General features: G+C 37.9%; 1 protein-coding gene across 2 annotated transcripts in view; it reads left to right on the top strand.

The window, feature by feature from the left end:
* The window catches only part of KCNQ1 (potassium voltage-gated channel subfamily Q member 1), a 331,242-nt gene that overhangs the window by 204,723 nt on the left and 103,248 nt on the right, over window positions 1–23,271 (top strand). For both annotated transcript variants that reach the window (XM_066187690.1, XM_066187689.1), the window contains one exon: window positions 17,147–17,222. In XM_066187690.1, coding sequence (XP_066043787.1) covers window positions 17,147–17,222 — 76 coding nt within the window. The remainder of the gene's footprint in view (window positions 1–17,146; window positions 17,223–23,271) is intronic.

Below are 23,271 nucleotides of genomic sequence, written 5' to 3'. Positions count from 1 at the left end.
ATGAAAATTCTCTGAATTGCCACTGACTTGAAGAGGGTTCTTGGACTTCTGGCCTTCGAGCCTTCAAGTTATGTTCAGATCTGCATGTTTTAAAGTGGAAAAGCATCTTGATGGTTATATACTGTATATCAAATCCCTGCAAAAACCAACAAACTTGGAAGGGCCTGACCTCATTTAGGGGTTACAGTACTTCCTCCATTTTGTATTCCATTTCTTTTTTCTTCCAAGGAACTACGTTTAATATTCTTCTTACCTGAAAGAGAACTACCTCTGTGGTAGTTCAAATAATAAGCAAGCAAATATATATTTATTCATATATACACACAGGCAGAAATTAAAGCTATTTTTTTCAATTGAGACAGTGAAGATTGTTCTATTGCTACTGATAAAACATTTTGTGTTGTGCTGATTAATGTGAAGTAAAGTAAGATTCCATTTTTTATCTAGAAGTTCATATATAATTCAAATTCAAAATAATGAAAACCTGTCTTTTGAAAACCAGATAGGGGATTTTAGCCTTGTTTTATATATTTACCTTGTAACGAGTCAGTAAGGTAAAGGAATGTCCAGGTATAGTTTGTATAGCTTAATTTATGTTGCAGCCATAACTAAAAGAAATACTTATTATTGCATTTGAAGATGAACTTCATAGTGCTTTACTTTAATAATTTTGAGTGTCAGATTAAAAACAAGCTTTGGGACAGCACTTTGTACCAGAAAATACTGTCTGTAGCCAGTTAGCACTTTAATTTTATTGGATTGTGAATCTTAAGCTGCAAGAGCTGTTCAGAAATTCTGCAGTTGCTGTTCACTAAAGTACATTGGAACTGCATTCACTCAGCCCAGATTCAGGAAACCATTCTGATGTGAAAAATCATTTAGGATTTTACTTGGCCTTGATTTTAGACCCGACTGCAAACAAATAATTGTTCTAATAGCTTGGCGTCTGTGTCTCCCTGGAAGACAGCTACAGGTATCAGCTACAGGTAGCTGATAAAACGTTTCAGGACCTTACATATCTCCGTGGGGGAAAAAAAATCAAGAATTCAATTTAATCGCATAATTATACAAATAAAAATCATTTTTATTTGTTGTTACTTTATTTTGTCTGTTTTGTGCATATATACATACAGACAACACATGTAAACACTGTTCAAAAGAGGATCATATTTAAACCTAGAAAATAGAAAGTATTTTTAGGTGTATTTAGACTTGCATTTAAACATAGGCAGAGAACATCTGGTTACAGCACAAGTAAGACAAATTTGATAATCTGTTCTAGAGAGCAATGTTGTCTTAGTCATCTCAATAAAATAGCAGTGGATAAACATTCAGAGAATTGAGCAAAACTTGCCTCATGTGGAGCCTTTCAGACTCATCCAAATCTCTTGGGTTTTCAAATCATGTCATCCAAGTCTTGAGGGAAAAGATTTTGAGCTGATTTTTTTGTTTGTTTGGTTTTTTCCTGCTTCCAATTCAGACTGGAAATTCTACGAAAGTGTTCCTTATTCTGGCATTTTATTGTTGATACTTTATGTCTTGACTGGCAAACAGAAATAATTAGTGCAAAGAAAATATATTTAAGCCTTTTTAAATGTAAAATTCCAAGAGTTTTCCAGAGACCAAACCGTTTGTTTCTGGTTTGATCTGAGATTAAGTGAAATTATTTTTGTTTCAATTAAAGACCAGACTTTTATCAGTATAAGGCAACTTTGAGATAGATGAGTAATTGGTAGGGTTTGCCTGAGTGGTTTTAGATGTCTGTTTGCATCTTTAAGAATTTATTTAGTGTTTAAAAAAAACCCAGTACTACCAGGAAGTGCTAGAGGCTGAAATTCTCAGTTATGTGCAAAAAGCAGATTTGCCTTGTGCGTTAAGCTCCGCTATTCTTAAGAGATGTGACTTTTCATAGGCCGTAACTTTTCATAGGCCATAACTTTTCATAGGCCTCTCACCAGCATTGCTGCAGAGATAAATTGCCCATGGGTTGAGCTGCAGTCATGGCTCCAGAGCTGCTCCCCAACAGACGTCAGCCCTGGCTTGAAAAAAGTCCTCACTGAGCCCCTGACCCCTGAAAAGCGCAGCAGAGTCTCCGTGTCGTGCACAGTCATCAGGCGTTTGCTGCCCACAAGGAGCTGGCCGTGCCTAGCTCAGCATTTTTGCATAAAGCAGCAAACAAACACAGATTTTTAAGAGTTTCCCATTACAGCACTCCAGGATGGAGTCTCTCTGGCTGTAGTCACTCAAACTTGTTTGCAATTTGTCTGGGTTTGGTTGAATTTCAAGCAGTTTATCAGCTTGGTTTTCCTTGTATTCTGACCAGACTGTTCTTTCATTTAAAACACGATCAGTGAATCATTTAGGCTGGAAAAAGACCATTAAATTCATAAAGTTCAGCCATTAACCCAATACTGCAAGTCCGCCATCAATGGTAAAAAGAAATATCCTATCGAGGGTAAGAAAATAATAACAAGGAATGAGTAATTAATGCATTTTATATATGCCTGTGGAAAAGTTGTAAATCTGTCCAGTTGTTACACAAAACAAAGCATCTGTAAACTGATTGCTGACATTACAACTCAAAATCAGACTATAAATACCACCAAACTTCCAAGTTTTTGCCTAATACAAATATCTTACACACAAAATCCTCTAAAAAAGGCTATATCTTTATAAGCCAAGCTACTCTAAGAACCTGCAAAGAAAGAGAAAATATGCAACTATTATAATTATTTGATTATCCCATTAAGCCACAACTTTTCACAGGATCAGACACTTCAGGGCCAAAAAGGGACTTGCAGACCTGCAGGCCGATAAATGTCGGGTTGCCACTACTTGTAACATATTTTAATGTGACATTTTCTCTTACAACCCGGCATTTGCTTACTGCAGGATATTTAATAGGATTTTGAAGTGGAATTCAGGATACATGATTTGTTTATCAGCAAATTCCAAGAAAATTAATATTAACTCAAAACTGCTGGGTGAAAAGGCAACTTCAATTTTCTTCTAGTGGATGTTCTTTCTTCTGTATTCTATAAGCTAAGCAAAAATTGAGTAATAAAATTATGTAGGGGAAAAAAAGAGGGGAGGAGGGAGAATATCATCTGCACTTTTGAATGTGGAAAAGCCTAGATAATTAGCTGTTTGCACAAGTACCTGTGGTGTTTTTCAGGCTCCCATTAAGGTCTGAGTAGATTGACCTGGTGAGAGCATGCCTTCATAAACTGGAAGGAGAGGAAAATAATATGAATCAAAAGGCCATGTGAGGGGGAAGAGAAAATTCAGCCCTAGAGCCTGGTTTAGCTGAAACCACACCATCCACAGATGGAATACCCTTGGCTGGTTTCCTCAATACCATCCTAGCCAGGGAGGAAAGCATCATTAAAGCCAAACAGAAAGCTCTTCCAGGGGTGTGATAAGGCTATGCCTGCTCTTTTTGATACTGTTTCAAAGCTCAAAACTGTTTTTCAGTCCCCAAAGAGCACAGGGCTTAATGATGAAGACTGAAATTAAAGACCTGAACAACGTGAACTGTGAAATCAACCCTTTGCTCTTGATACGAGGGTGGCATTGTGCATTTTTACCTTCTGTGCTGATAAAGACTCTGTGAAGCTCTAGACCACAAATGAACCTAGTTTTGTCTCAGTGCTCCTGCATATGCTTAGCCTGCTCTCCTCTTTGCCCTTGGACTGTGAAGAACTCATGGATATAAAGGCAAGGTGTAAAAGTAGCTGGTAGAAAAGTGCTACTGATTTCCAGTGCACTTTTCCCTTTTCACACTTCCCCACTTTCTCAGAAGATTTTCAGTGAAGTGTCACTGGAGTGTCTACTAAATGTCTCCTCACCTTCCTTATCACTTTAAAATGCCGTCTTAATTTCAGTATTTTCAAAATCAAATTTTTCTCCTTTTTTCTCTTGTTTGCACTTTGCTTTCATAGACATATATTGTATGTTCATTACTATGTATGGTAGCTTATATAAATAGCTATTTTTATGAAACAATCAGTCAGAAATTGAATAATTTATGGCCCTGTGCTGCAGTGTATCTGCAAAGTGCTTACTAGGAAGGGCTAATTAGGTTTGGTAAGTCCTTTTTCTTCCAAAACAACGCTGGTCTTGCAAAAGTTTGAAAGGACAAGTTTTTGCTTGGTTTTAAGGCATCTGTATTGTTTGTTTAGCACAGAAGGCGTGGTTGCAAAAGCAGTAGGTACAATGAAAGCCTAATTTTGCTACGTTCCTCTTCAGCATTTGTGCTCCTCAAGATATGAGGATTATATTCTCTGAATTGTGTTCAATTGTCAAGAAAGATGTGGAACCAGAGTAAGGAGAAATAGGAAAAGGTTCTGCTGTAGAATTGCTCGGTAAAAGGCAACAAGAAAGGAAATGTGGAAAGACATTTCATGATAATTGAGTGGTGGCACACAGAGTGAAGACAGCTCTGAGATTTGATGGCTGAAGTCACAGTAAGCTATGAAGGGCTGTGAAAAATGGGGACAAATAACTTTTGATTGATACAAGAGAGAGGAGAGCCCCAGGACAGATCCTGGAACATAAAGTAGAAAAATCTGAGTGTAGGAAAGACAGAGGAGGAGAGAGGCCAAGAGTTTATGTGAAGGGAGGTGAGTAGGGAAGAGAGCTGGCTCACAGGGATATGGAGGGAAAAGAGGAGAGCCTAATGCAGTGCTGTTCTAAGTAAGACTTTCAGGATTGTCTAATTAAATCAGTGCAGTTCTGGTTTGAACCAGCTGAGGGTTTGGGTAACTCCTGATTCTACCTCTTTTACACTTGAGAGTGTGCATCTATTTTAAAAACAAAAAGGGAAATTCTAGTATTTCTTGAATAAATAAAGCCCACCTAAAACTTGCCAGCGTCAAGGCCTTTCTGTTCCCTACACTGAGTGTAACTGAGCTGATGCTCAACCCTTACTGAGGAATTATTGCTTTGCAAAAATGTGTGTTGCAAGGCTGTAAAGTTACAAAGTAATCTGATATTTCTAACAAAGTATTCAACTGTTAATGGTTCTGTACACATCATCACATATTTACCCAATGAAATAGGAATACTAAAAAAAATACTTTTTTCTATGTGACAGAAATTAAATTGAAATATACAGCTGGGCTTGTTAACAGTTTCTTAATTAAGGGGGGAAAAATAATTAAAATACATTCTGCTTTCCATATGTAACTTACCAGAGGATAATTCTAGTAAAAAAATACATTGTTGAGTTGTGCTTGTGCTTTGAAGCCACAGAAAGAAATGGAGTACACATACCAGGGTAGTCAGTCCCAGCCAGTTTCTGTCTCCAGCATATCAGCTCATAAAATTCCCTGCCTTTTTGCAGTAATAATAACACAGTGTATTCTTTAACTATTAGATGGAAGAAGAGAAATTGGATGTTTTAGGTCAGATTTTTCCATACAAAAGACATGAACTTAATGAACTTAATTAAGTTAATCATGAACTTATTCTAGATACACACTTAATGAGTGTGTATCTAGAATCCTCCACAATATATAATCTACATTTGCTGTCTTAAATGTCTTCTTGTATGTACAGATTTTCTGAGTTTCTATTGATCCCTTGGTATGCCAAGCCAGTGTGTAGGTTCAGGGCTGTGTTCTCCCCTTGACTTCATGCACATTAGTCCTGCACCCACTGTGACAAGATGGGGACTTCCATGCAACTTTTTACATTTAGGCAGGAACTTTTGCCCTGGATGTGCTTTGAAGGAGGGTTTATCCATCTGTTTGGAATGCACAATTCAGTAAATGTGATGCAGTCCCTATTTTTAGTGGTTTTCAAGATGCAAAGTGCCTCTTCCTTCTTACTCACAGACTTTGTACGTGTGGAATAGGTCAGGTTATCACAGTAGTTTAGATAGTCCCCTGAGATTTTTCAGAACCGTGTATCCATCCCCACCTAGTTAGATGGTCTGATGCATATATTTGGAAATCCCAATGGTGTTTGAATACCAATATACTCATGAGTTCACAAGAAACAAAGATGATGTCTGGATCTGAGCATTTGCAGGAATGAAGTGAAGCATTGGGTGGTCTACTTGAACTTGGACTGTAGCTTGAAAAAGCTTTAGTGATAAAAGGATGAAGGTGGAGCTATTGATGGTTTAATCTTAAGTTTTCCACAAAGTATGTGTTTGTGAAAAATCAGTCTTTGGTTTGAAATGATTTGAAAATAAAAGATATGACTCTTGTGGTTATGGAGATCTGCTAACACACCATTTGACGTACCAAATGTTGGTCAGAAGACAGATTGGGTTAGTTGCATAATTTTTTGGTCTTACATTCTCTGTTTCCCCCAAATCTTTTATTGCAACTATAGTTACCTAAAAGAGCTTTAGCAAGATTTTTCAAAAGAGCTCAGATTTTTTTTTCAGGTTGCCCCTCTGATTATTGTGGCACAAAATTCTAGCCAGGACTGTATTTTTTTGATGCTCCAGAACATGCCCAGTGAATAAGGTTAAATTCTTTTTCATGATGCATTTTTCTACTGTTTTCAGGTAGCTTCCCTTGAAAAATATTCACTTCTTCACTTGAAAAATATTCAGGTGCCCATCATTGCCACTTTAGACATATTTTTCCATCAATTGCAACCTTTTCAGTGAAGTCCAGAGGCACCCTAGCTTTTCAACAGGAGACATGGACAAAAGTACCACTTCACTGAACTGCAGCCAATAAAGGAACAGAGCTTAAATTACCACAGGCAAATACTGTGTCTGCAGATGAGTGATCTTGCAGTAAGCTTAAAATTATTTTTCCTCTTCTCCTGTCAACTGTCCTGGGATAGTTGGTTTACAGTTTTCTCTAAAATGTTACACTGGGTAGAGATTTAACATGAAATACCATCAGACTTCGTTTCAATGTGGGCCTGTTTCTGGTTTTAATCACACCATTGTGTTATGTATGTGAGTGAATTTCTGGAAGTACTGCAACTCTGACTATGAAAAGGTATAGACTAATGCATCTGGGCAATGCTGATATTCCAGTCCATTCTTTTACACTGTGGTTTTTAAATTATTTATTTAAATTTTAAAAAAAATTTAAAAAAATCAAGAATGAGGCTGTGTCAGGATTCAAGTCGGAACAGGCTCTGCTGGGTTTTGGTTTTTTGTCCAGTGAGCCATAGGAGAGGCTAAACTGATATAGAAATGATTGGGGATCTTAAGGAACAGTAAATAAACAACATGTCATCTTAATGCTCTTACATATTTTTGAAGAGAAATTATTACTAATATGTAAGTATTAGTTCTCCTATTGCCTGATTAAGGAGTTTATAACATTATAGTGAGATGACAGGCTGCTAGTTACTTCATTCCCAGTGAAATATAGCCTGATATTCAAAACCAGAGGCCTGTGTTTGCCAGGTCTTGCTCTATAGGAGAGATCCTAATCTCAGTAAGATAAACTGCTTAAATAAAAGTTGATGAAAGAACGGTCCAAAGACTGGATTATGCTCTAACAGTTTTACAGTGCTTTGCTTTAGCACAATTCTGTGCTTGTGTCCTTAGGGAAGTCTAAACTATTCAGTGTTTACAGAATTGTATTAATCTTGATTTTTGCCAAGTTAATTTCTGTTCAGTATTTGTATATTCATTTTTTATTTTGTACTGGGAAGGAATTATGGGGAAAGGGTTAAGAGCATGCTTGCTCTTCATCTGTTTTAAATCCATAAATGTGAGCCCCTGTGCTGTTTCTAGGTTTCAGATTACACTCTGTGATTTATAGGGAAAGGCTGTTCTCCACAAGTCGAAATCCCATGTGTTTCCCCACCATTGTAAAATAACATCCTGGAGAATGCTTCCAGTTGCAAAAATTGCAGTTTTGAACTACATTTATAACTGCCTTTTTTTCCCTGAAGTGATGGCTTTGACAAGGGAAGCGAAGTCCCCTTGTCCTGATGCCATCTTTCACCGTTTGCCGTGCTTTCCACTGCAGCTTGCACAAACCACAGCTATACCCTCGCGTTTGCAGTCTTCTATCAGTTTATTTTTGGAGGCTACACCCACTAAAAAGTGCAGCTGTGAGAACACACTTATATCACTGTGCATAAGTAACATCCAGAGCCCCTACAGAGATGGCAGGCCAGGAGCCAAGGTGACCCAACAGCCCAGCAGCTCCCAGTCCCTTCTGTTGTCCCATGGTGAAAACATGAGCAGAGTTTGGCTTCATGTTTTTCAGTGGATTCCTGTGGGAATGGTGGAGGGTTTGGGTACAGTTTGATTTCAGAATTCAGCACTTAGAAAGAGCTTCACAGCAGCAACTTCCACCTTCTCCTTTTCATTACTGAGGAGCAGAAGAATTTGCCGATCACTTCTGTAATAAAAAAGCACATGGAAAGCATTAAGACTTCTGAAATAGTGTCATCACTGATTTTGGTAATTATTTAAATATTGCTATTCACATCAGTGGCCTTTTCCTTTCAGGTATTTTTTATGCTGTAATTCCTGTCTCTTCAACAGGAGACCTGCTTCATTTTTTTCAGTCACAACCATGCAGTGACGTTCATGTGTGTTGAACAGCTGAGATACTCTCTCAGCTTTGCCTTGGTAGAATAGTTGAATTTGTGAAGACATATAAGTGACTCTAACCTCTTGCCTGCCATTGGTTTTACAAATAAGAGACAATGTTCTACATCTATTCACTGTTATTGAAAATACACATATCACTGAGATGTGGGAAAAAAGTGAAAGGGGTTCTGGCTAAAGTCATTGTGTGAGGTTTAAAAAACACAATATTGCTTTGACCTTTCATGGATCCCTATGAACTGCGTCAGTAGCTGACCCAATGAAAGCTTATTTCTTTTGTCTCAAAACAAAAGGTTAAATAGGATGGCAGCAGTAGTACCACAAGATGAGTCCTAATTAAGATGTGAGATACAACATATGTTAAATTAGCATATGTTATGTAGAGTAGAAGCAAATACTTGAGAATAAAAACAAATCGTTGAGAAATCTCAATGGGTTACATCATTTTGATGCTTTTACATCTCATATTCAGCATTAGATATTTTTGTGTACAGTTTGTATCTGAGGTGGATTCTGAGCAATGCAATTTAAGCCAAACAGAAAAGTCACACTCAGCCTTGAGTTTGCAGGGGCCTTGTAGTTCCCTACAATGAGCACAGCAAAAAGCTACTGTGTAGTGTGAGCAACTCCTTGAGCATAATGAAGTAGTGTAACATCAGCCAGTTAAATATTCAAAGGTTATTGTAAGTTATATAGGCAAACAATAGAGAGGCAAGTAGCCAGAGGAAATATGGTTATTTCTTCCTAGTGCCTCTGAGTGTAGCCCTGCATTTCTTTGTATAATTCAGAGCTATAAATGAAAAGCTCTGCAAAAAAATATTATTTTTAATCTGAAAAGATGGCTTTTAACCAGAGGAGGCAAAATAGTAATGCCCATGGCTTCCTGTGTGCACTGAACAAAAACCTCTGTTGTGTTCTGAATTCAGCTTCTTTAGAAAAGAGGTTTAATGTGTCAGGCTGCGTCTGTAAGAGGGTTGTACATTATTATTTACTTATCTGTGGTCTCATTTGTGTCTTGCTACTTTCAAATTGCTTGGCCCTGAAACCGTGTGAAAAAAGCAACAGCCTTCTAACTCTGTAAGATGCTGAGTCAAGAGCTGAATAAAGGTTCTCTATGATTTGACATGGGCATCAATATCAATTGGTATTTGATAATGACATCACCAAAGCTGCAAAACAATAATTGATTCTGAAAAAATGGGAACTGGCTTGTGTATTTTTCCTGCTTTCTTTATGTGGCTTTTTGGTCCCGTCCAAAGATAATTTTGTCTTCCTATTTTTTTCCCCATATTCTTTGTGCAGCTCTTCATGTCCTAGTAACTGGCATAAGTTTAAATGGAATTGTGAAAATATACAGCAAAGACGATTTAGGATGTACAAGCAATTTCTCGCTATTGCCCGATTTCCATGCAAACTATCCTCATAAGGGTGTGTTCATCACTGTGGGTGTACCACAGAGGAAGTATGTTGCTACATCTGTTTGCCCCAGCATGCCATTATTTCTGAAAACCTATACCTAATCTTCATTCTAGCTTCAGCAATTTGTCTTGGTTCTAGACATACAGCGTGTTGGACCATTTCCTCCAAGGAAAGTTGGACAAATTTGAGTGTGATGCTCCAAAATCCTATGCTGCTTAGCTATTCTGGACCCTCTTAGGTCTAGCTGGAAAGCATTTTTTGTTTGTTTTTGTTTAAAACATCAAAATCCTCCCCAAAAGAGACATTATTTATTAAACTTGTACTTCTTTGTATGTCTGTTAAAAATCTGCAAGCCAAATCAGGCTAAATCAGACTATCTGTAGAGAAAAGAGGATTGCTCTAACTACATGAAAGGATTTCTCAGTTAAACCCATGACTTTTGAGAAGGGAGACATGAAAGCTGCTGTAGAATAAAATACAAATCCATTAAAAGATGACTGTGGTTTTAAAATTACATGTTTTTAAATAAAAAAGACCAACCACATATAGTTGGGAAACTACATAGTGGGGGAAGAAGATTACAAATGTTAATTCAACTTAAGCTAATTCTCTGTGGGCTAATGTTCACAATTAGTAAATAATCAGATTGTTTACTGGCTGAAGGGTTCACCAAAAGCCTGAATTTGACATTATTCCTGCAGAGCAATTCTTTAATTTGGAATCACTGATACACCTATGGAAGTCAGCACCTGCATTTCCCTAGGCTGGGAAGAGAAATTACATTTTAAGACATGCATTTAAGTCAAAAAACTTTTATTTTTGAAATTAAACCCTTGAAACATACTGTTCTATAGAAATTATTCATCAAATGTCTTCATAGAAATAATTAGCTATTGTTGTTGATTTATTCAGTGCTTCGATAACAAATTCATTTGATGAAACCTTACCTGTTCATAACTAATTTACAAGCATGAACAGGAGTTCAGCAGATGTAAATTTTTCATAAACAGATTGTTTGCCAGTAATTACTAAAATACCTTTGAATGCTGAGACCAAAGAAATTTTAAAAATCTAGCTTACCTTCTATGGATTCTTCTTGTTCTATGTGTATCTATTATTTCTGTAGTTCTGTTGAATTTAAACCTGTGAATATGCCAGTGGTGAGAACCGGAGGGGGGGTGGGGGGGGGGGGAAATAGATGAATTTCAAATTTGATTTGTCTTGTCACTAGTTTCTAACTTTACTTACGTTGAAAATATTATGGGAGCATTTAGTAAATTCCAGTACCTGAAGAGAACCTACAGGAAAGATGTAGAGACTATTTACAAGGGCAAGTAATGACAGAACAAGGGCAAATGTCTGCAAACTAAGAGAGTGGGTTTAGATGAGGTATCAGGAAGAAATTCTTTTCTGTGAGGGTGGTGAGGCACTGGAACAGGTTGCCCAGAGAAGCTGTGCATGCCCCATCCCTGGAAGTGTTCGAGGCCTGATTTGAAGGAGGTCAGAGAAACCTGGTCCAGAGGAAGGTGTCCCTGTCCACAGCAGGGGCTTGTAATGAGATGATCTTTAAGGTCCCTTCCAACCCAAACCATTCTGCGATTCTGTGCAAACTAAGCCCATTTAATTAAACTTCAGATTTCTAACTGTTTTGCTCTTCAAATGTCATCATACTTTTCTAACACTTCTGGGCAGCTTTTACTGGTTTGTCCTTAAGATAGTTTTTGCAAATCATTTTTGGGCCAGGCTATGTGTGGAGAGCACCCACTAAACTGATCATAATGATGGCAAATAACAGTTGCTAAACTAGCAAGAAATGAAAGGAAAAACTGGGTAGTCAACAATATTGAAAATATTCAGTGATTCTGATTTTATCCCTGGGTATGGTGATCAAGTATTTCCTGTTTCAGAATACACAGCAACCTAATCTCTTCCAATTTTCAGCATCTAAAATATAGCTCAGTGCAGAGAGATTCCCATCAACTGGGAATACGCAGGGAATGACAGAATAAGCTTGAGCCACAGCTAATTCTATACCTAAAGTGCCTGGAGGACTAAGGATGGAAGATTTCATTAGACTTAAATGCACTAATGAAATGGCTTAATGTAGTTACTCTGAATCTCATCCACCAGATTCTGTGACAAGGAACGTTTTTCAGTGCCTTAAAGGAAAAAAATACTTCAGTTCACATACACAACATATGATTAAAAACTGATGCATTAAAGATAAAGCTCAAATCTAAATAATGATTACTGCCAAAACCTTCAGGCAAACCCACTTCAGTCTTCTTTCTTAATACTTTACCCTGTCCCAAGTCAGAAATTTAAGATGACTGCAGAGAATTTAAATTGGTTTTAAAAACTGAGCCTGACTTCAAATCAGTGTTAGGTTTACTGAGAAATGGGCATTTTGTAAAAGATATTATAAATCTGTGCCTCTCTCCAACTGAGTTTTCATTCTTGTTAAACTCATTCTGAATAGACAGTGTTGACCTTTTAGCTCCGATAATATCAGCGTCCATGTACGTTGGGAGGTCTGTGCCAGACATTACAGTCCTGATAATGAAATGTTCTGCACATGAACAAAAAGGCAAGTGTTACACATAGGAAATTAGCACCACCTTTCCTCTGCCCTGTTGCTTTAATATTTCTGTTAACACTAAACCAATATGTAGAACACCTTCCTGAGATGAAAAGGGGAACAAACTTCTAATGGTATTACTAAGGCTTTGATGTAAAATTTAGAAGCTTTGTAAGGACAATAATTTTTTTCTAATTAATAATTGCTTTTTCTTTCTGATTCTTTATCAAAATAACTTTATTTCAAAATGGAGATTAATCCTGAGAAGCTTAATTTTAAAAAAAGGTTTTATTTTTGAATCATAGAGCAGCTGAATCATGCACCTGCTTAGTTTCTTTTTCATAAAGCCACACAGTTTTTGCAACTAAAAATTTTAGCCTTTGTCTCAGAGCATTCTTCTGCGATGGCCCTGCATGTCCCCTGGCAGGAAGAAGGCAGGTGGGTGCTGACTGAACAGTGACATTCACTGTGGCTGTCAGTGAGTGTGGGACTGGGGAATAAGCCACAGCTTTTGAAACCTACTGAGATTTTGTCTGATTGTGTTGGGGAAAATGAACAATGTGTAGTCAAATGTACAAAAGTCTGAATTGCAACAGTTCATTTAATAATGTATAACAACTTTCCAACCAAATGGGAATGTTGGTTGAGTTACATAAAGTATTTCATCATGCTTGTTTTCCAATTTAAGTGAAATTCCAATTCAGATTTCTGATGGACTGATGAAGAGATCAGGTTTCTTCCAAGTGACTGGTTGTAGGTTAAGTATATTAACAACTAAAGGAGGCAGGAAAAACTGAGGATTTCTGGTCATTTAATTCTGCCAGGCCTTCTTTGATGTGGGTGCTCAATCCATTGTATTTTGTTGCCAAGTTTTTATCCTCATTTCTTTTGCTTTGAATAACGCCTGCATCCACAACAGGTTGTTTTTCAGTGCACATATAAAGCAGATCTAGTTTATACCTGCAAATAATGTAGGTTTGTATGAATCTGTTGGCCCTATTACAACTAGAATGGTCTTCTATTGTTGAATAGTTACATCCTTCTTCATCCTTCTGGATTCCTAAGGGTTATAACAATGTTGTAGATTCCTTGGTGACTTCAGGACCTAATTCTGTGAGTTTAAGTCCATGAGAAGTGTCACATAGCATGTGCTGTATTCAAGGTGATCTTGATGTCCTGTTCATATTGCGGAAGAAAATTACTCGTAGCCAGTGAAAGCTATTGGCAGTCTTTCTTCAGAAGGGTGCAGGCTGAAGAAGTTGTCCAGTAACAGAAATAATAACCTTTAGCTTGATTTTTAAAGGCATTCTGTGTATATTACTTTTTAAGGTAACACGCTGCTGGTTTTTAGAATCAGTCAAACGGTGTTCGGCAAGTTCCTTCAGATGTCAGTTATGATATTAACGGGTTGGTGACAATGAGACTCAAAGCCTGATGAATGCTCAGGAGAGGAAAATAGCTTTGATGCCAAAAGGGCAAAAGGCCAGCTGACCCTGTTGCTAATGCACTTATCCAACAAGCTTTCCCCCAAAGTCAGGAAAAACTAAACATCTGAAAATGAGGGATTGCAGTTGCAGGAGAGCTTAGCTCACAGAGCTCCACTGCAGCAGAAAGGCTCTTGGGAGTACCACAGCAGTCCCTGGAAACACCTTCTACACTGTCATCAGAGACTCACTGTGCACAGCCTCTCCAGAGGGTGTCTTCCCTCAGCTGTGGGGATGGACACACCAGGAAGGTGAGGTGCTGTGCTCTGGCAGCACACTCAGGTGAGGTCATTTCCAGCCACACTACTAAAAAATATAAAATATTCACAGAAGTGAGGGCAGTAATGCATTGAGTACCTATCTCACATGTAAGCATGCTCCATGTGCCCAGAGGCTGCAGACCGCCCCTCTGTAACCAAAATTCAGAGATGTCACAAGTGGCTGAACAAACAAATATCACCAGTTAATGGTTAAGCTCTCAATGTACTAAAGCGTTTGCTACCAGTTTGCCAAAGAGATCAAACAACCATGAATCATAACCTTGGCTACTAATTAAATCCTTTATTCCCTTCTCTCATCGCAGAAGCATTTAATCTTGGGGAATCAGGACAGCCTGTTGTGCAGAATTACATTTTACAGCATTAGCAGAAACAAGCTTACTGTAAGGCTTCCTGCTGGAGCTGGAAATGGGAAGGATTAAAATGAGACTATTAACTTTCCCTCCTGGCATGGTAGTTCATGTTAGCACTGACAAATGATTGATGGGGAATAGCTGCATTGGAAAATCATTTTGGTCATGTAGCTTTGTAATTTTGCTGAATGGCAAATACCATTTTTATTGTCCTCCTGCCTTGCTTATAGATGAGACTCGTCCTCTAGATAGAGAGTGAGGGATTTGGTGTGCTCTACTGGTGACTGGCTGTCCCAAAGAAAAATGTTTTACTCAGAAATAATGGACTGTGAAGAACACCCCAGAGGAAATGAGGCATAAACCAAAACACTACAAGAAGTTTTATGGCAATTCAAATATATTTCTATTTGTCAAAAGATGTTTTTGTGTGCTTTTATGTATAGAATGTATAGCTGCATGATATCATACCTTTGATATTTACTAGAAAATTAAACAGTGTTTACCTTTTTGGCTCCCATCTCTGTGAAGCAGAACTTAAAAGCCCAAACACTTTATTTCTTTGGGTTTGGGGGAAGTCATCCAAGTCCTTAGCAGCAGAATGATGCAGCACAGGCTCACAGAACGGGGGTACCCTGAACTAGCATTAGGCTAACTCTGTCCTCTGGGAACTGATCCAAACACACAGCCATTCCAGTCAGGAGTAGCAAATTTCCATTTTTGTAACTCGAACCGTGATGTTGCAGTCAGATCTGTGGGAGCAGGGGCCTGGAGACAGTGTCTCTAAGACACCTCGGGAAGGTGTTAAGAGGGAAAAAGCTTCCTATGCAGATCCACCTGAAGGTTTGGTGCATAATTATTGAGGTAGAGATGATTTATATAAATACACTTGGGGGTAGCCATCTGTAGACCTGCGGTTCAAAGCTGTATGTTATAGCTTGAAAAGCAATTAATTTTGTGCTATTTCTGGAGAAAATTATCTTTTCTGTCATTGCTAAATCTGAACCATTTCTGTAACTGAAATAACCCACCTGAGAGGCAATAGCTAAAAGTAGGAAATGATGGCACTTTTTTGGTTCTGCTTTTGGCTTTGCAAAATGCTGTTTCCCTACTAAAAAGTGTGAGTTTTCAGAAAGGGGAACACCCCAGCTACACCTCTTCAGAGGACAGACATCCACCATCTGTGCATGCAGAACTTTTATTTGCTGGGGGAGATCTACCCTGGGGAAACATCTGAATACTCACTAGAATTCTAGGTTATATTTAGCTGAAGAGACTTGGGTGATACCATGCTATAACGTACTAAAGACCCAAACTTGCACAAACCTTTATAGAATTTACATATGACTTCTCCATCCGTTAGTGAGTGTGTATGCTGTCACGTTCAGTACGGACAGAAAGCACTGCAAGGTGACATCTCAATATGCCAGTCTATCAGTATTACTAATAATAAGTTTATAAAGGTAAAACATCCGGAACACCTAACTGCTTTTGTAGCTGCTCCCTGAAGCCATCACTAGAAGTCTGTTTGGAATGAGAGTTAGAAACACTAGATGTTCATGCAGTTAAAATGGAAATAAAGATGGTGCTGTAATGTCATTCAGATTCATCTTGAATAATAGAATGAGCAGTCTGAATAATTGGCTTAATGTCTGATATTATATTTTAATGTTAAGAAGGAAAATGCATCTTTTTTGCAAGCTTTGAAAAATTTGAAATAACTGTTGGTTTTAAGGCACTGTTTGAAGAATAATGTCAGATTCTATGAAAATCTGTCATTTAAAAACACAATGAGCAAATTATTTTCTTTTTTATTATGTTGTCAAATCATATGTATATGCACAAAGAGGGGCATATATTTTTTAAAGACCTGTCAGATTATTTTGTCATTATATTAAGTTATTGTTCAGTTTGGGGATGAATATGTATGTAGATGTTATATCCAGCAACCACAAGATTATTTGGATAGTTCAGCAGTCAACAAATCAAAAATCTTTCAAGTGTTTTTTATTTAAATAATTCTTTGGGAAAAAAAAGTCATGTAAGTGAAGAAACATGTAGTAAAGAAATTGTGGGGTGAACACCTCAAAAATCCCAAACAAACCAAAAGAATCCTAAAAACTGGAGTGACTGTACAAAAGCTGTTCTTGGCTGGATATGCAGGAACTTGAGAGTTTGGGAGTTTTTTTGTGGAAATGAAACTGGGAGGGATGCATAGAGGTTTGCGTAGACACAGAAGGAGGTTATGTGGACACCTCTTTTAGCTGTGAAATGAGTGCAAACCTAGCATGGGTCAGATAAAATCTGGATTTTCAGAACCTTCTTGAAAGGCGAGGAAGTTCAGCAGAATGATGTGTTGTGCTGCCAGGCTGGATCACAGCTACTTACACTGCACATGGACAAGCTGGTGAAGGACTTTCTGCAGCCTGCTGTATTTACTGTCTGGACGGAGATGCTTCTTCCCCCCCTCACCCTTCTCTTTTTTCCCACAGGCTGCGGGAACACCACCGCGCTGCCATCAAGGTGATTCGGAGGATGCAGTATTTTGTGGCAAAAAAAAAATTCCAGGTGAGTTGTGAATAGAAAGCTCCTTTTCTGAACAAACCCTTTTATTCTCCTGATTCATTGTCTCTTTTAGTAACTTAAGAGAGACTAACACAATTCATTTCAGTAATGGTGATCTACACCCACTATTCTCTCCCTCCTTCAATAGGGTGGTTGTTTCGCAGCAGGTTAGTCAACTATGGATGCACTGGAAACAGGCTCAACTCCTGAAATGCAGTCTGAATTAAAATGTTATTTTCTGCTAATGGACTTGACCCTTAGCCCTCTGTTATCGCTGTCTCTTTCTGGCAGTGCAAACATTCTCGTATGTCTCCATTAATTCTGAGCTGTGTGCTGCTTTCATGCCGAGTCAGTAGGATTAGAGATTAAAATACTACCTCAGCCTTGTTTCTGTCCCTTACTCAATGATAATGAAGTCCTGATAAGAAACCAAGGTGGAAATTTGTGAGTGTATTGGAAGGTTTCTCATTTCTTCTCCTTTCTCCCCTCTACATAGTAGGAAACCTCCTTCCCAGTTAGTGAGGTTCTGATTCTCTTTCATCCTCTGGCCCTCACTGATACACTTCCCGTGTGCCACTCCACTTGCTGTGGTCTTGTGATGTCATAAGCATTGAACAGTAGCTAATTAACTTTGTTTCCTGGTCTGAACAAAAAAATTCTGACTGCAAACTTTCTAAAAATCAGTTTCATTAATCCAGTAAAAAAAACATGTCAACAGCCTTCAGCTTGATTTAAACCAGGTGAATGTATATATAGGTAATAAATATATTACCTTACTTAAAATTAATTAATAAGGGGTAATCTCCAGAGAACAGGCTCCACAACTGAAAATGCAAAGGATGAGAGGCGCTTAACTGCCTACATCCATTTTCATACGTGACCTAGCTGGTCCTGCTTCCAATAAACCAGAAAGCTATCCCACCTATAATGTAGACCCTCCAAAAAGGGAGAGTGTCTTTTCTCCTTCACATTTGAAGTCTAGAAAAATTAAGATCAACAAGATTATGATGGTGGTGATGATGATGATTATGATGATGGTGACTAACAGTCCAGTATATCTGTAGGGCAAAGTTTGCTGCTACTACAAACCCACAATTCTGATTTCCTTGTGAAATTCAGAAGCACTGCCTGAATTCTTAAGCAATTTTCTGCTTTGAATATTTTCATTTTTACTAAATTTCTTGAGCTGATTTATGGCTAAGGTTGCCTGACCTTGTCAGAAAATTGCTTTAGTTTTGTATAATGTAGTCGGATCATCACCGTTACAGCTGAAATAACCCATGTCCAGAGTTCTCTTGAAGGGAGTGCTTTCAAAAAGTTTCTGCTAGCACATTTCACCTTTTATTATCAGTATTAGATTAAAATTAATAAAGGTACATTGTCTGAACTACTTGAAGATAATAATTATAGTCAGTTTGTTGAGAAGTTTCTTAGCACTTGCTGGTCAACACTTGAAAGTTGGCAAGGGATGTGGCCCATTCCAGTGGCGTGTCCGCTGCTGTTGTATGAATAATTGCCTAAATGTGGCCAGTTCCATTAAAATCTAATTTATTTCCATTCTAAAACTTGATTGTGATCCTTTGCTCTGTGGTAATTACTGAATCATTGCTCTCATAAATTTAGATCATAAAATATTTGCCATGGTATTAACTGAACCGCTTAGTAGCAAGAAATCCACACGTTATAGATCTACCTCCCAAGTGGTATTTGTCAGAAACAGATTTTGAAAATGCCTGAACACTGTGTGCAACATTATCCACCTGGCAAATAAACGAAACTCCCCTGCGGCAGATGATTTGATAGAAGCTGAAAAAGCATTTGACTGAATAGAATGGGACTATTCAGTTCATACTTGAAACTTGTTTGTGCTCAGTATCTCGGTTGCTAATCTGGCTTCTCAGTTGTACTCTCACTTTCGCATCTGCAAAAGGCCCAGTCCTGGCCATCTACAAAATCCCTTGACAGGGCTGTCTCTCATCTCTCTTTAACAGTCTTCCTTCTTCCTGAGTGATCAATACTAGCTGCTGCTAAAGAACTAAAACTGTCATTTGTGGAGTGGATCTTAGGTCTTTACTCCTGTGTACAGGTGATACATTGCTGTTTCTTCAGAAGCAGAATCTCTGATAGCAAAGTAGGGGAATATCTAATACTTCTCCACGACTTCTGAATATAAAGTTAGGATCAAGCTTAAAAATTTGGAGAGCACCAAAGGTACAGTTCTCCAAGGCACCCAAGTAACTTAATGCACAAAGTAACCTTGAAATTCAAGCCACAAGGTGCTTTTGAAAATCTCTCCTAATTAAGCGATAACCACTGTCATTATTCTTTCATCAAAAGTATGTTGTAAAGCTGTTCTATGCACATAAAGTAATCATCAGAAATTAAATTGTTTTAACATGTGCCAAGTAATGACTGTACTGTTCCTAATAAGCTGACTAATGTAATGTCTGAGAATAAGGTAAAGCAGAAGATGCATTTTTAAAATGTATCTTTCAGCATTTAAGAGGTCAGTACCGTTGGTTTTTAGTGGGTGTTTTCTTTCTAAGCTTTACATTTATGTAAAATATATGTTCCAAAATAAGAAAATTCAGATAATTTCTTCCTGTAACTGTTGAAAAAACCCACAACAAACCCACAACCCAATTTCATCTGAAGTCCATTGGGCTATTCATGCTTAAAATTAGCTGGAACACTAAGGAAGGCCAGCACTTTAAAGAGTATTTTTTAGAGATGCCTCTGAACCTTTTGAGTAGGGCAGCATAGGAAGAAGGAGAGGAAGAGGAAAATTTTGCAAAATAGGTCCCAGCATGAACCCAGCATGATTCTTAAACTGTACCAGCTGTTTGCAGGACACACCTGTAGGCCTAAATTTGACTAGATATATTTTTTGAAGGGCTCAGTTAATAACAGAGGGTGATGGCATCAAAAGGACAAAAGCCAGTTAGAAAGCAAAGCCTTCCTGTTTAAAACGAAATAAATAAATTAAACAAATAAAGAAAAGCTAAACAGGGATACAAAGATTTTCAAAGGACATGAAAAACAAGTCTTTGTGAAGTATAATTTCCTCTTTAAAAAGAAGGAGAGAAGTTTAGGCTGTATTTCAAAATCTAGGTTTAAATATAGTCCTTATGAGGATGCCCATGTATAACCCATGAACCCAGCATAATATTATAAAGAATTAATACCTTTTTTATGGATGTGTTTATGTTCTTGTAAAGTCTGTAGGACTGTTTCAAATTCTTTACAAACGATCACATTCAACACAAGGCCTGTGCATCAGTGAAGGTGAATGACTTCTGGTTAAGGAAGGATTTTGTAGATTATAGGGAAAGCAGGCTTAGAAATGAGTGCTTTTCTAGGCTTTGTTCACCCTACCCACCAAAAATGAATTTTATATATTAGTTGTAAAGCAGATTTTTTGACACAATCTAATATTACAACTGAATTTCAGAAAAAAAATCAGCATACTCAGTTATCCCATTTGCTTGATTTATGAGTAAATAACCTTTGTTTTCTGATTGTGAAAGTTCCTAGAAGTCTTCTTCTAGAAGTCTTAAAACTAATGTACATGGATGCAACTCTGTATCATAGATACAGAGACCAGGAATTAGTTCTTTCGCATTTTCATTTTGAAAACTTTTTACGTTTCCTTTCCATGTAAATTCTTCCAATTGAGTACATTAATTTCCTTCTAAAATAGCTTTTTAACTTGTGGTTTGATTTTTACCATGGCAAATATTCTATACATAGCATAAAATAAAAGTACAGGTTGCAGTTCTACCGGTGACATAACTGTTGCCTGATTTGTTACAATTTTCCTGGAAAATCTTACATTTATAGTCTTGTAGTTCATCACATTATGTGATTCATATGAATTGTGTGTGTAATGTTTTCTAATCTCGATATTGGGCTGTACTAAACCATTTATTTCAGTGTCCTGTGTTTCACAGGGTGTTCTGCCCATTATATTTGGTGTCACCTGGTTGCATTTCCCAGAAATTCACCTTTCCTGGATTCCCCTTTCCCAGGTCTGCCTCCCTGCCCATGCAGTTACTAGGGAATAGTAACAGCCACAGCCAGTGGTGCACATTTAATATTTGGCATTGGGTTTTGTGCCTTTTAAAAACTTTCATTTATGATGGGGGTAATTCTAAGGTATTTAAGAAGAGTCTTGCCATGAGTTTTGCTTAATTAGCAGAGAACCAAAACTAAGGAAGAGAAGCAGTTAAGGAAAACTGTGGGATTGGCTTCTACTTTTGTCTGTTCCGTACTTATTTGTTGCCTGCTGCAGGTTTTTTATATGGTCAGCATCAAGACTATTTTCTCATAGAAGATCAGTTTTCATTATGAAGCAGTTGCAGAAAAATCAGTACTGACTTATATACCCAGTCGTACTCAGAAGTTTAGCTTCATTCATAAGATATATTTACTCCAGGTTTTCAATTCTTGTTTTAAAGAGAGAGAAACAGCCCTGTAAATGAAAAAGAGCCAGGGAAATACCTGCACTACTCTCAGACTCCTGTGTCAAGAGTATGAGGATGGCAGGAGAAAGCTCTCCATCTTTATTCTTACCAAACACCTTTTCTGAACCTGCAGTTTTCAAACTTGCAGATTTCTCTTTTGTTTATTTATTACATAAGAATATATAGTATTCTATGATTGTATAGTACAAAAAGAATCCAAGAATTCTTCTTTCTTTTTTTTTTTTTAATATTATCATGTTTACAGTACTAGTCCATGGAAAGATTTACAGGCTTATGCCATCACAGAATCGTATTTCTTTCTTTGTGGATGTTAGTTATGATTTCTGTGTGTGTAAGCAGTTCAGATGCTCGGGAATTTTTCTGTGCTCCTTGGTTAGATTGAAACAATTCCCAGTCCTTCTTAGCCTTCCACTAGAGAGTATCGCACATTCACCCAAGGCTTGCAGTTGACTTGGGGAATCTGGGAGACTGAAATGTAGTTTGATGAAGTGATGTTATTAAAGGAATAATTCCTGAAATGTGGGAGCTACTTCTCAGGCAGACATAGGGGATTGCATGAAGGTGCCACAGTCTCCACAGCCTGTTTTTTGTACTGTATCTCACTTTCCTTTGTCTTAGAAAAAAAAATAGTATTTATGGCATGGAATTGAGGAAACCCTGAAGTTTGGGAAATAAGATAAAGAAGTGCAGAGACATCTGCTTTTGAAGTACAGGTGACAAAATACTTCTGAGGCTTCAAAAGGGATCCAGATATGGTATCTTGGAAGCTACCACTGAAGGCTCTTTTCCATGCTCTCAAAAGATGCAAGAAAGGAGAAGTTGTGACTCAGTGTTACCAAGGTTTTGGCAAAACCTTGAAAATTATCTGCAGAGTTTCTATAAACAGCATAACAAAGGAGTCAGAATTCATAGCATAGTTTGAGTTGGGAGGGACCTTTAAAGGTCATCTAGTGCAAACCCCCTGCCATGGGCAAGGACATCTTCACCCAGTCAGTTTGCTCAGTACCCCTCCCAGCCTGACCTTGAACGTTGGCAGGGATGGGGCATCCACAGTTATTTTGGGCAACCCATTTAAGTGTCTCACCACCCTCACACGAAAAAACTTCTTCCTAATAATTTCTTCCTAATAATATTCCTAAAGAATGTTCTTCCTAATCTAAACCTACCCTCTTTCATCTTGAAGCCATTTCCCCCTTGTCCTATCACTACAGGCGCTTGTAAAAATCTGTCCCCATCTTTTTTAAAAGCCTCCTTCAAATACTGAAATGCTCCAATGAGGTGTCCCTGGAACCTTCTCTTCTCCAGGCTGAACAACAGAACTCTTTCACCCTGTCTATAGCAGAGGTGCTCCAGCCCTCTGTTTATCTTTGTGGCCTCCTTTGAACTTGTTATAACAGGTCCATGTCTTTCCTGTGCTTGGAACACCAGTTCTGGCACTGACTGGTCTCTAGATGTGGGATTAAGATACCTTTAATTTGCTGTTACCCTTCGACTTGTTGGTTTACTTGCTTTCTGGTTAGTCTTGGTGTCTTATAGGTTGATACTATTGCCTCTATATTACACAAAAG

The sequence above is a fragment of the Chamaea fasciata genome, unplaced genomic scaffold (genome assembly GCF_029207755.1).
Source record: "Chamaea fasciata isolate MVZ Bird 193981 ecotype frontalis unplaced genomic scaffold, bChaFas1.0.hap1 SCAF_7, whole genome shotgun sequence".
In the NCBI taxonomy this organism is placed as follows: domain Eukaryota; kingdom Metazoa; phylum Chordata; class Aves; order Passeriformes; family Sylviidae; genus Chamaea; species Chamaea fasciata.
This window is presented reverse-complemented; position numbering and strand designations above follow the sequence as displayed.